This window comes from Podarcis melisellensis (genome assembly GCF_964234715.1).
Source record: "Podarcis melisellensis genome assembly, chromosome: 1".
NCBI lineage: Eukaryota > Metazoa > Chordata > Lepidosauria > Squamata > Lacertidae > Podarcis > Podarcis melisellensis.
Window position 1 is genome coordinate 105,106,491 of NC_138528.1, and position 14,408 is coordinate 105,120,898.

Sequence of the window (14,408 nt, forward strand, 5' to 3'; positions counted from 1 at the left end):
AGAGGGAGAGTAAAAAGTTAAAGTTAAAGGACCCCTGACTGCTAGGTCCAGTCGCAGATGACTCGGGGGTTGCAGTGCTCATCTTGCTTTATTGGCCGAGGGAGCTGGCGTACAGCTTCCAGGTCATGTGGCCAGCATGACTAAGCCGCTTCTGGCGAACCAGAGCAGCGCATGGAAACGCTGTTTACCTTCCCGCCGGTGCTTTCAAACTGCTAGGTTGGCAGGAGCAGGGACCAAGCAACAGGAGCTCACTTCATTGCGGGGATTCGAACCGCCAACCTTCTGATCAGCAAACCCTAGGCTCAGTGGTTTAGACCACAGCGCCGCGGTACTTGTACTCAAATGAGTGATTGCTCTTTAAGTAAAATAGGAAGAGTGTATTTGCTACGCACCATGGAGGTGCACAGATTTTTCAACCCTTGAGGCTACCAATCATGGGTATATGGGGGAATGTCGTTTCATGTTGCCAGGATTCCAGCTAGTCGTATGGGCATCTATCAGCTGCTAATAGATCTCCATAAAGCAACAAGAAAGATGGCAGAAGTACATGCAACAAATATATGTGCAGAATGAGACCCAGAAACTGCTTTAGAACAGACACAAGCAGATTGGAATAGACTTTACTAAACAAGACATCTGAATCAGTGCCTCGTGAAATACAATCAAATGAATTCTTACCAGACGGTATAGAAAAAAAATATGCATTTTAAAACAATTATTTGATTTGAGTTTTACTAAGTTTTACTAAGGTGGTTTTACAGAGGTGGTTGCAGGTGGTCATATAATATTGTGGCTTTTGAAATAATGCAGAATAATATATTTGTTCAGCTAAGTCTTCCTATCACTGCACTGCCTTTTCTTGCCCATATTATGTGTCCCTCACAAGGCAAATAGCAGATTCAGGGGGACAGCAGTTTTCATTGAAACCACAGTGCAGGGGCCCAAACATAACTCACCGGCGACAGCAATTTAAATAATAAAAATGAGGCACTTTGAGTGGGTTCATAGATTTAACGTATTATCAATGCCACAAAGGAGGAAAATACACAAATAACTAGTTTATTTTATCTACACAAGCGGGAGGTGGGGGGTGGGCAGGGCAGGAAAATAAGTGTTCTTTCCAGAGGGATGGGATCTACAGTAAGGAATGTAAAATTATATTGTTTGTTTTAAGACAACACAGCATTATGGAAAAATATAGGCAATGCAAAGGAGTGCTTTGACCAATTGCTATAAAACTTTACAACATCTATGACTGTAAACCCTTTCTGCCAGTGCATTTGCAATATTACCTCTGGTATATGGTCAATGTTTTTTGCCTTTTATGATGCTGCTGGGTACCTTAGATTTTTGTTCTGGGCTTAATTAAAAGGGAGAATCTGTTTTCTGCGACAGTGACTCACACTCAAATTTAAAAGGCATAAATTTTAAGATACAAGGGAATACTGGAGGTCGCAAGGAGAATAAAAGAACGCTAATAAACCAGAAGTTTACGCAAGGCAGATACAAAAGGAAAAATCCTCACAAATACTGGACAGCTTGGCAGAAGATCAAACCATGGGTGCACTGCAGAAACAGGCATGTTGGTGTGTGTCTGTGTGCATTTACCACCCTTTATAACATTTATTCCAGGATGCTTTCCAAAGCAAATTAAGAAAAACAGCATAAAGATATAGAATAATCAAACCAGCTACAACAAAGATATAGGATCAACAAAATCAACAAACAAATAACACATGCTGGCAATTTTAAAGCTAGTTAATAACCAACTGATGGGCCTTAAGACATGTGTAGGTATCACTATACCAGTGGAAAGGAGCGTTGTCTGTAGGGCTTTCAACCTGGCTAGTATATATGCCAAGAAAGAGAGAGTTCCACAGTCTTAAATATACCTCCACAGGCTTAAACATACCACCACTAGAATGCCAATGGCAGTAAGGCTTGAAAGAGGGCAGGGTACTGAGGTCTAGGATCCACAGGATCAAACACCTCACTCTCCGCCCCATTCTCCTAAAAAGGCCAAAATGCTATGCTAGCTCTGCAGCTGCTGTAGCAATTTCCTCTCTCATTAATATCAATAGCAGGAGGAAATGGGGGAAGCCCAAAAATGTGACCCCCCCCCACTTTCTGCCCAAACTGGACTCAGCCAGGAGGACTTAGGAAGTCGTGGCTCTTCCACCATGGGATCTCTCTCGTCACCATGTGCTATGATATTTCCACCCTCTGCCCAATATTGGCTGTGACAATGGGGTCTGGGCCACAGGGTGTATGCCTACGAGCAGGGGTGCCATCTTGCCCGCAGGATTGTGGGTGCTTGCCGCCACAACAATCCATGTCCTAGCCTCGCCCCCCCCCAAAGGGTGCTTTGCTGGCTGACTGCGGAGGGCAGAGCTGAATTGCTTCTCTCTCGGAGGCAGCGCTCCTGAGGCCTACCGGCTTTTCTCATACAGTGGTTACCTCGGGTTACAGACACTTCAGGTTACAGGCACTTCAGCTTACAGACTCCGCTAACCCAGAAATAGTACCTCGGGTTAAGAACTTTGCTTCAGGATGAGAACAGAAATCGTGCGGTGGCGATGGCGCGGCAGCAGGAGGCCCCATTAGCTAAAGTGGTACCTCAGATTAAGAACAGTTTCAGGTTAAGAACAGACCTCCAGAACGAATTAAGTTCTTAACCAGAGGTACCACAGTACTTTGTGGGTGCCGGCCTCCCAAAGTTATATAATTGTGGGTTCCCAAGCAACCACAGCCCCTTGGGAGTTGGCTCCTAGGCTCATGAGACACAGTAGATCTTGCTTTTCCATGGTCTACCATATAAAGAAATATTGCATGGCAAAGGTACAGTGTGCAGGGGGAAATAGTCATGGGAAGAGTCTGGACAATAGATGCAATCTATTTGTGCATGGCCTCAATACCTTACACGAGGGCACATTGGGTAGAGAAGAATCACACTGATTGGATTGCAGTGTAATTTATATTACCTGACTACCAAAATACTCGGCTTGCAAATAAATAGTGCCACTTCTCTGTGTTGCTCAAAGAAGGTGCTGTGTATCTTAAAGGCTCAGGAAAACACATTGGTTGGCTACACACAACCGGCAGGTCCTACTGCACTCCCCCCCCCCAAAGTCATGCTATTCTTTCACCATTGTGCTGGGGAAATGACATTTAATCATCTGCAGTGTTACTTACACCAACTTCAAATTAATAAAACATTCTTGGCTCTCGCACTCAATTTTATCGATTTTAAACGGTCAAAGTGTATACGCAGAACACTTAAAACTGAAAGATGGGTTTTGTTAAGTAAAACTAGGTCTGGAATCCCGCACGGCATGTTCAATAGGAAACGAGGTAATATAAATCTTTAGCAATGATGGAATATCCACAGCGCAAGAATCACCCGGGTGCTGTGAATTTAATTCTGCTTTCAAACTGCTTATTAGACAACTTGTGAAACCTGAGATACACTCCCATATTATGACTGCCTACAAAACTGCTGACAGAGCTGCTTAGTGATAAATGTATGTTTAACAACCTTTTGTTGTTTATTGATCCTCTGAGAATTGGGTTGGGGGGAACCTATAGCATAATGATAATATTTCGCTACGCAGTTTTATGCAAGCAAAATGAATTTAAGTTTGTATTTGCTATTGTCTGGAATTTTAATGGCTAAAATAAGAGAATTCGGGAGAGCCCCGAAAAAATATATATACCATAATCATGGCAACACAGCCCATACCATAAACCACTCAAATAGTCCACGGTTTCTCATGATAGTACCAATACAGAAGGGAGGCCATAGTGAATGTCCTACTGGCGGGCATAGTCAGATGTACAGTGCCATCAAGATTGCGCCTTCTCAGCACAACAGAATTTTCTCTCCAGGGAGTATGAGTAGCCCCTTCACTCTGGAGAGAGCTGATTGTTCTTATTATGAGGACCACTGCATTTATGAAATGATTTTTATTGCTGTTATTTTAACACATTTGGATTGCTTTCTAATTAATGTTTATCATAGGTGCCAATTCCCTGGGGCCCTGGGTGCCCGAGCATCCATAAAATTCCCCATAAATAGGCCAGGCACCCACAAATTTTGGTGCTATGGCAATGAATCCTGAATGGCAACCATGGCCCTGGGCACTCATGGTTGCGGGGCCAAGATGACACACCTGGTGTTTATTATCTATTTGCTTCTGTGGTTGTAAACGGGATTTTGTTGTTGTTTAATGGATTTATTGCAAACTACCATGGGATCGAAGGGTGGATAAACGATGGAATAAACAAACATTGTCGCATCTCACTTTGCTTGTTATTAGTCATTTGCAACTTGAGATATTGATTTATCACATACCAACCCTCTTTATAAACTCTGATGATTCCTAAGGCACTATCTCATAGAAGGTTACCTCCACTTTTATTTAAAGTTACACACAAGAGAATGCATGCCACTGAGCAAAAGCAGGGAAACAGCAACATAGTGCAGGGCTCTGGCAATCTTTAATCTGGCCCTGTCTACACAATCCAAAAGCCTGCTTGAATAGGCACTTCAAACATGGTGCTTCAAAAGGCATGCAACTCCCTTCCATTTTCAAAATTAAAGGTAATAATTTGGGGTGCTGTGCTGAACACATCTTTCACAGTTGCTAAATATTTTGTTTTAGTTCAGTTTAGTCCTTTCTGGAGTTCAGTGGTAAACCACCTGTTTTGCTTACAGAAGGACCCAAGTTCAGTACCAGGCACCTGAAGTTAAAAGTTCAAGTAGCAGGTGATGCAAAAGACCCTCCTCCACCCAAGACCTTGAAAAGTCACTAGGAGTCAGAGTAGACTGGGGGTTTCTTTAAACATAATAATAATAATTTATTATTTGTACCCCGCCCATCTGGCTGGGTTTCCCCAGCCACTCTGGACGGCTTCCATCAAAAAACCAAAAATACACTAAGATGTCACACATTAAAAACTTCCATGAACAGGGCCTTCAGATGTCTTCTGAATGTCAGGTAGTTATTTATTTCTTTGACATCTGATGGGAGGGCGTTCCACAGGGTGGGCGCCACTACCGAGAAGGCCCTCTGCCTGGTTTCCTGTAGCTTTGCGTCTCGCATGAGGGAACCGCCAGAAGGCCCTCGGCGCTGGACCTCAGTGTCCGGGCAGAACGATGGGGGTGGAGATGCTCTTTCAGGTATACTGGGCCGAGGCCGTTCACGAGATTTCCCTTACTAGATTTCCCTTACAAGAGGACTCAGAAATAAATTCCACTTACTCTTGTTTCAGACGAGGGAATTGGCATGCTACAGTTTGTTTCTTTTGAAATCCGAAAAGCTTCGCTGAATCAAATTTTATCTGTCTCATGCAATTTAAAAACATATCTGAATGGATTTTTCCTCTTGCTGCATTTCACAACACTGATATAAATTCCTTTTAACTGCAAACTGTTAGTTATATGTGATTTTGCTTTACTTAATCATCTCTATTTGCAGTATGTCCAATTAGATTTTTTAGAGAGATTTGATTTAGAAAAATAATAAGAATTTAAAAATGAAGTTGCGGACTTTTTAAATGCTGGCCTATGGATGTGTGGTCATTAATAGCACACGTTGCAACTGGGCCAATTTGCTCTTATTTGTTTTATAGGCTGTTGTCATACAGTGTATCTCATAATTCTAAACGCTGACAGCCTTCTTTTAAAAAATACAACAATGAAGCACTTTATTTAAATAAAATTAAGTATCATATTAAATAAGGGCACAACCCTTAAATATTTTGCTGCAAATCTTGTACCTCTAAAATTGATGGCACCAGTAAAACAGGAATAAAATAGGCATTGCTATATAAGTACTGCCAGTGCAAGACCAAGGCTTGGATCCAAAGGTAAGCAGAGCAAAGGAAGCTCATGAAAGGAAACTTCCCTATCATTTCCTCTCCACTACAGCCACCTATATCCCTACCAAAGCTTTGGAGGGCCTTCAGATGTGGAACGCAGCATGGAATGTGGAACAGGGCATGGGGGATGTTGGTGAAGGTGGTGTTGTCTGAGCCTGTATCTCATGCTCGATTTAGAAAGGAAGATCCCTTGTCCTTTGAGATTGCCTTTCAAAAGGGTCTGACAGAATGTTAAAAGAGCTTAGAAGTAAATCCTGAAGGATATAAGGTATCTAACGAAGGAGGGCATGAGAAACTGCAATGCATAAATTGGAACAGATTCATTAATTTTACATTAATCAGGACAAAAGAAGAGTACAGTACAGCATGATGCTTTGAAAGTAAAGTGGGAAGAAAATGCCATACCCTACCGAAATGCTGATGGCAAAACCCACCAGAGTTATAGTCCGATTCCTCAGGTGCAGGGGATGAGAAAAACAAACACCGCTTTGGAATATTATTCACAATGGTAGATCTGCCCCCGTGATTTACAAATGGTTCATGTCTCCAGTGTCACTGTTCAAAAACTTTACATGGTTTATGAATTAGAACTTACAAATCGCTTTCATCTACATTATATAGGTCTGTGACCCCTGTGATCAGCTGCAGGTTTTCAAAACCTCCCCTGGTGGAAGGCTTCTTCCTCGCTACTCTAAGGTTGCATATTCTATATTCTAATGCTTTTACATCAGGTCTAGGACCCCATAGTTTTGAGAGTGTTGTGTACGTTCTATGCCAAGCCTTGTCTCTTCTGCATACTAGGTCAGACTACACAGGCAGGCAGGCAGATTATGCATCTGCATAATGAATCAAATAGTTACCTCCATACTATGGCAGTTTTCAGAGTCCACAAAATAAGACCAACAAACCTAATGGAAAGTACTATATATACACTTGGGGAGAAATAAAATCACATTTTGCCACATAAAATTTAGAAGTATGAAATGACCTAACTGCAAAACACAGAGGAAGCAGATACATTTTCCCCATTCAATGTAAGATGATTTTGTGCCCTTGAAGTTATTTATCAATTCTGATTTTAAAAAATATATATATTGTAGAGCGAGGAAAAGCTTCTATGCGAAGAACAAGGGAGGGGGGGCTATCACCCCATTTCAGAATTGTGATTTATTTTTATTTTTTCCCTTTTTCCCCTGTGCAAAGAACAAGGAAAATAGTATCCCATTTCAGAGTTTTGTACTCACCTCAGCTTTTTTGCGTGCCTCCATAGCTTTCATAAGCATCATATGCTGCCTTCTCCTTTCCCGTTCCTATTAGAGCAGATAAAATCAGAACAAAGCAGTACTCCCACCTCAGGCATCACATTTTTTTTATTATTATTCCAAAAAGCTCAACAGGACATGTTTAGCATTAATAGACAAGTCAGGGGTATATGCTAAATAAAAGACGAGAATAGCCAAGTTTGTGCATGTTTTAGTTCAGGTTTAGAAAGCAAATACAAGGACAACTGAAAGCAAAAAAGGTACAGCGATGAACATGGAGACAGTGTAAAACAGAAGCATACAGATTTACTTATGGTCAGTTGTGAGGCTCCTTCAGAAGCTGGCAGAAAAAAAAGCATAATGGTTGGCTGGAACAGGTCAGTTACCTTACATCTGCTATAACGGAAAGCCTGCAATTACTAATGGAGTGGCCAATTAAGCAAAAGACTGTTAATGCAGATACTTTGAAAAGTAATCAAAAGTGTTTCTTTTAAATTTTAAAAAATAAAAAATAAAAAGCATTTTGACTACATATTGGTAGTAAATATGTATCTCTGAATATAAAATTAAGGATGCAGTCGATGGGGACTGAAATCAAGCTGTCAGTTTTTAAACTAGTTTCAGATAAAACTAGTCATACAACGAATAAGAATGCAATAAGCTGATCATGTTTACTGTTGCGCTTAGGTAAGACACAGAAGCCGCACCATAGATTAAATTAAGGATATTGTGTTGAGTCCTGGACTAAAACACAATGCAAAAGAGTACAGAACTTCAAGATTCATTATCGGACCAAGATAATGTGGGTTTATTTTTATTTATTTTTTTGCATTATGAAGGACAGCATGCTCTTCAATCCAATTCAGACTAAGTATTCCCAATTGTGCGATATTATTAAAAGTTTTGAAAAACAAAATTTCGTTTGAAAAATGAAACAAATAGGATTCCCAGAATCAAATGCAGAAGGTGCCTAGTGAAAATAGCTGGTAAAACCTAATATATGCCAAACACATATTTTTTTTAATTTGGCTCCAAATATGTACTGCGGTCCAACTTAGTACTATGGCAACAATAACCCTGATATCAAGGCAGCAGCCTTGCATAGAAGTCATAGGGGTCAATTTATATAATAAGGTAAGTCGTGTTGTTTTGCTTTTACAGACAAGACAAGCAGATGTATGCAATGCACTGTGCTGGAAAGCCATGCAGCAGTATGTAATATGACAGCAGCCAGTGCTACATTTTATGCATTGCTATGACAACCATATCACAACCAAATCACAATGCGGTGTTAGATGTACAAAAATAAACATACCCATACCATATCTAGTCTATGCCTCTCCAACTCCTGGTAGAAAGAGTTGGCACAATATTATGAAACAGAAATCACAAAGAGTCAAAAAACCACTTTATAAAATCCCCAAAAGTTCCCAATACCAAAGCAAAGCAAATTTACCCCATAAGGTGAAGGAAAACATTTAAGCAGAAATAAATAATTTTTTTTAAAAAAAATATTTTTTAAAAAACTAAAGAAAATTTGAAGATTTGCCCTCCAAAATAGTTTAGCTATATTGCATTAAAATAGCATTTATTTTTCTCATTAAGTGTTCGGTACAAACCTGATGCTTCAGAAGAACAGCTTGCTGTCTTCTCATTTCCTTTTCCTTAAAAACATGAAAAAAGAAAATCAAATATATGATAAATGACTCTTTCCCCACCCCACCCCCACCATCATGTAGGTTTTTCATGTTCTTTAGTCCCCATTTTTCTGTCCCCCCCCCCATAATAACCTGAATCAGCGTATTGGATACCTTGAAAACAGAATGAATGGAAGAGGCACTGGAATGGATATTAAGTCATGTCAAGATCAGGAGTAAGATTACAGGCTTTCCAAATGCTGCAGGTCAATGATCAAGTACAATTTTCATATTCTATGCAACACAGAAGTTGTGTGCGATTATCAACCAAATCCTGGTTCCAAACTTACTGCTTGGTTCTCAGAAAGAACCCGAGTTCAGGTTAAAAACGCAAGGGGTCCTTTGTGAATGCACAGCTCCTTCTACGAGCAGAGCAGTAAATTTGGACTCAAACCAGGATCCATCCCAAGAGCTGCATGTGCTTCCGTTTGCACAAAGAAGAGTAGCCGACCCTGTCCCTGCTACAGCCTCTCAGATGGTGGATCTGACCTGAAAAGAGGGGTTCGCACTGCTTGGGACAGAAATTAAAGTAAGGGGTTGGAAAGGTGAAACCCCAAAATCCTTGGTGTGCAGTGCCGATAGAACACTGGCCTTGGTTTTTTTCATTTAAACCATCGGTGCTGCTCCCCAAGAAAATACCCAGAACTAGTACATGCATTTTTCAATGATTTTTTTTTACTACATACACACAAACTGTGTATCAGGTAAGCTTACAAACGTCATGATATTTTTCTAAACACTTCATGTACACATACAAAACATACAGAGACACAGACACATATGCATAAAGAATAAAAGATACTGGATACATTCTGAACGATCTATTTCTGTCACATTTTTGACACAATATCATTTGCTTATGTGTTCAATCATACAGTCGTGTGTGTGTGTGTGTGTGTGTGTGTGTGTGTGTGTGTGTTTGGAAGATAAAAACTCTGGTGCTTATCTAAACTAACCTTTATTCGTTTCTCGGCCTCCAATAATTTGGCATTTGCTGCTTCTTCCTTCTTTTTCTTTTTTGCCTGTGCATGCAAAACAGGTCCCAAGGTCATGCAATGGCACCACTACAACTTGAAAGTAATCTCAGACTAGAACAAAAGTTTCATGCCTCACAAGGTGCGAAACAATACCACACATAATGTGTACATCATAACAGATTTCCTCCTCAGTACGTTCTGCATTGTGAAAAACTCATGGGTTTTGGTGGCAGAGGGAGTGGAAATGTACAATTAAGGAACAATTTATATATCAAAATGAAAATGTAAAACATTACTGGTGAGGACTGAACTTTCATTACTTTTCTTCTAAAATAGCAGGGTTTTAGGGGGCGGAAATCATTGGTTGATAATTTAAAGCTTTCTAGTGATTGAATATACCTAATCTGTAGACATAATTTCGAGAGCTTAATTAAAGCCAGGGGTAAGGAACTGCTTACTGGCACATTATCAGAACATTACTCCCTGCTTAATGTATTAAAGAACTAGTATGACAACTAAGAATAAAAAGAAATCTGTTGCCAGACAGATCAGAAACTGAGATTTGAAATAGAAATCTTAAATTTAAATTCCCTCTGACATACTTTATACATGGCATGGATACATTATACAAACCAACTGTTTACGAAACAGAGACTAACAAATCCTTTGAAAGTATAAACATGCACACTTTTTAAGATTAGAAACATGCTGTTAAAATGTCAGCTTCAAAGGTGCTTTCTTAATCCTTGTTGCTTGTTCTGATAATTCAATCAAATCTTTTTATTTCTCTTTTCTGTCTTTGCATTTTAACTTACTGAACACCTATAGAGTTGGGTCCAGAGTTTATGTTCTGCAAAGGAATTATTCCGTTTGCAGCTGGAGCTGCAATCCCATGGAGGCTCCTGCTAGAGTAAGGAAATAAGATGATTTTTACCAATTCTCCCTCCTCCTGCACTCTCTAGCATCACCTCCCATGTTCTGTTCAGTCCCTCAAACCTCCAGAAAATTTTTCAGAAGACACAAGGAGCTGCAGAGAGACGGCAGAATCTCTGATAATCTTCCCCTTCCTGCCCCAACCCTTTCTCCAGCAGGAGCATCCCACCTGCAGAGTTCTGCTCACAGAAATTCTGGATTCAACCCACAGTGTTTTAGGTACATCTCATGCTCCAGAAGAATCCCAAAGAGTACTTATACACTAATGTGTTTATTACTGAAGTCCAATTCATCAGATGTAAAATGAATTTGGTGCACATGACAAAATGAACCCAAGTCTTGAACTTGTTCGTCTTTTATGTGCTGCAGAACGCTTTGCTGTTTTAGGTCAAACATAGCTACTACTCCGGGACGCAGGTGGCGCTGTGGGTTAAAGCCTCAGCGCCTAGGACTTGCCGATCGAAAGGTCGGCGGTTCGAATCCCTGCGGCGGGGTGCGCTCCCGCTGTTCGGTCCCAGCGCCTGCCAACCTAGCAGTTCGAAAGCACCTCCGGGTGCAAGTAGATAAATAGGGACCGCTCACCAGCGGGAAGGTAAACGGCGTTTCCGTGTGCGGCTCTGGCTCGCCAGAGCAGCGATGTCACACTGGCCACGTGACCCGGAAGTGTCTCCGGACAGCGCTGGCCCCTGGCCTCTTAAGTGAGATGGGCGCACAACCCCAGAGTCTGTCAAGACTGGCCCGTACGGGCAGGGGTACCTTTACCTTTACCTTTAGCTACTACTCCCATGGATATCCAGGACACATGCACTTCCCTAAAATTTGCATGATCAAATGGTTTTACTGATGTGCCAGACTTAAGAATTTGCAGGTTTAGAGCCATAGTTAAGGATGGATTGGGATTATTATTATTTTTTAATGACAGACAGTGTGACACTCTGATACAACACTTGATGAATTCCTCTAACAGACTCTTCTTTGCATATTCCACTAAAAGAACTGGTTATACCTCTAATATTTGCTGAGCCCGAAGTTCTTTTTCAATTCTGATTTGCTGAATTCTCTTAATCTTTTCCTACAAGAAGAAAAGCTTTCATTTATTTTAAGCAGCAGTAATAACGGATCATATCCTCTACAGCCCACCCATCCAATCCTGTTTCCAGAATGCGACAACATACCACATTCTATCAGGCTTCACTAGATAAGCCAGGCTTGATTTAATGTGCTTTGAACTAGCAGTGCAGTGGCAAGGGCCATACACCTGCAACATGAAGGGTGCAAAGGATGAACTTTTTGCTCCAGCTGGTTAGGGATTTGCAGGCACTTGTGGTGACAGTGTGGTATTAAATATCTCAAAGGGCTCATCCAGACTTCCACTTGTCATGTCGTCGTCCCCCCAGAAAACTTGGGGGCCTAGAACTTCATCTCTTGTCATCACTACCTGCCTCAGTTCATCAAACTCCCTGCAAAAAGTTAGTTCAGGCAGTGGGGTCTGACCTATATCTTCTGCTGTGATAATAGATGCAAATAATTCATTTAGCTTATCTGCAATCTCCTCATCCTCCTTTAGCACACCTTTAATCCCTTGTCATCTGAAGGTCCAACTGCCTCCCTAGCTGGTCTCCTGCTACTAATGTATTTAAATAATTTGTTGTTGTTGTTTTTATGTTTTATTTTATAGCATATTAACCATTGAATATTATATATGCTTCTGCACAGTGGGGCTTACTTGCGTATATTATTGCAGTCTGGAAATTTGTTTTAATGAGCAGCCCCATTTTGTTTAATTATCCTAGCATGGATTACTGAAATTTATCATAACATTTCCTGCAATTTTCTTTCAACTGCACTTCCCAATCTGTTGCATGCAAATGGGAATCAACTACCTGAGACAATTGTTGAAATACATTATGCATTTATAGCAAGGATCTTATAAAGACAAATATATAATTCAATCCTGTGTATGCCTACTCAGAAATATCCCACTGAGTTCAGTGAGGCGTATTCCCAGGTAAGTGTGTATATGTTCATTTATGGACAATACAGCTTATTGACTTCCACAAGACTAACTTCTGAGTTGGCATGCACAGAACTGGGCTGTAAATTTCCTCATTTCACATTCATGGTATATTGTGCCTTCATACTGCCCAGGTCCAGTGTGAGGATTCCTGTTAAAAACTCTACAACCTATTTCACAACCTTAAGGTGCTAACTGTAAATTGCTGTTAATAACAACGGCATAAATGAAGACCAGAATCTAATACTACTACTACTTACAAAAAAAAATTAATTTAACATAATGTGTTTAAGATCAGGGTGAAACTGGAAAGGTCTCTCAGATAAAACTCGATGGAACGAACACAGTAAAAGTATCATTCATGCTTTGTCTGACATTGCAGTTTGCTTAATTGTTTATTAGCCTGCTCGTGCCTTCTGTCAGATAAAACCAGAGTGATTCAGTCTTTTGTCACAGCTAACTTACAGTTAAAGAATACTTCGTTTTGGCAGAAATCCCAGACCAGACCTTCAGATTCTAATGAGTTTGTCATCTGATCCATTATCAAATATATTTAGCAACAAAAGCCTTTAAACATGGCTGCCGACATTTTTGACCATTTCTGCTCCCCTTGCCCTTTAACATCAACTTGATCTGTAAACATCCATCAGCAGGTGATGTATATCCATGTTTGAAAAGCAGAACCAGCAGGTTTCTTCATATTAAGCTGTGTGTGAGTCTTTTTAAAATTTATAGTTCATCAGGCTACCAAAGGACAGAGAAGCAGAACAGGCTAGGTTTTCAGCTCACAGCCCTGCTTAAACACATACATGCCATCAGTATAACGTATCTGGTAATGCTTACGGTTGAAACCTGAAAGGCATAAATTACCTGCTGTTTCATTATTTTTATCTGCTCTTTTTGCTTTCTTTTTTCTTCTGCAGCCATAATAGCTGTGAGTGAGAAAGAAAGAAAAAAAATGTCAGCAGTAAATAAGTGCAGAATAATGGAAAACTAATATCTATGGATTCAAAAATTCATCTGCGAGAGTCTGCAAGGTTCTTAGAAGTTTAGTACTTACCTTGCTGTTTTTTTGCTTCTTTGGCAGCTCGGGCCTGTTCTTGCTTCTGAAGTTTTCTCAAAAGCTTGATTTGCGCTGCTTGCCTAGCAATTTCTGAAACACAAAGAGAAAAATAAAATAAAAAATATACTAAGGGTACAATAAATATTTCTTATTAACACAAGGTCAATCTTACATGGATCAAAGAAAATAAGGAAGAAGTCTGTGTTTGCTTTGTGTGCATTTAGCCTAGAAGTGTCTGATTTGAAGATTTCCTTACCCCATGATTTCATTCAAAGAACTTTTGTGTTGTTAATACCTCAGTGTATCTTGAAGGAAGAGGATTAGGTGTAAAAGTGTGTGTGTCTCTGTGGGTATATATGCGTATACACACACACACCTCAAGGCATTATGCAATTCCCTTTTTAGGGAGCAGGGTGGGCAAATGAAAAAGTATTACAATAATAATGACTGTCATCTCGGATGCTAAAAGATCAATGAGGGGATTCTTTTTAAGTGGAAGTGCCTCCTTCCCATTTAAAGCTCAATGAGGGAATTTATCAGAATGCAGAGGCTGAAATTCAGCTTGCATAAACAGTGGATTCT

At 40.3% G+C, this 14,408-nt stretch overlaps 1 protein-coding gene across 16 annotated transcripts in view; it reads right to left on the reverse strand.

Moving 5' to 3' along the window:
* The window catches only part of BAZ2B (bromodomain adjacent to zinc finger domain 2B), a 183,649-nt gene that overhangs the window by 29,155 nt on the left and 140,086 nt on the right, over positions 1–14,408 (reverse strand). For 11 of the 16 annotated variants that reach the window (XM_081928242.1, XM_081928237.1, XM_081928243.1 and 8 more), the window contains 7 exons: positions 13,824–13,916; positions 13,634–13,695; positions 11,756–11,821; positions 9,796–9,861; positions 8,762–8,806; positions 8,464–8,490; positions 7,125–7,190 (listed from right to left, as the gene is read on the reverse strand). In XM_081928242.1, coding sequence (XP_081784368.1) covers positions 7,125–7,190; positions 8,464–8,490; positions 8,762–8,806; positions 9,796–9,861; positions 11,756–11,821; positions 13,634–13,695; positions 13,824–13,916 — 425 coding nt within the window. The remainder of the gene's footprint in view (positions 1–7,124; positions 7,191–8,463; positions 8,491–8,761; positions 8,807–9,795; positions 9,862–11,755; positions 11,822–13,633; positions 13,696–13,823; positions 13,917–14,408) is intronic. The other 5 variants (XM_081928236.1, XM_081928232.1, XM_081928234.1 and 2 more) reach the window with 2 other exon arrangements.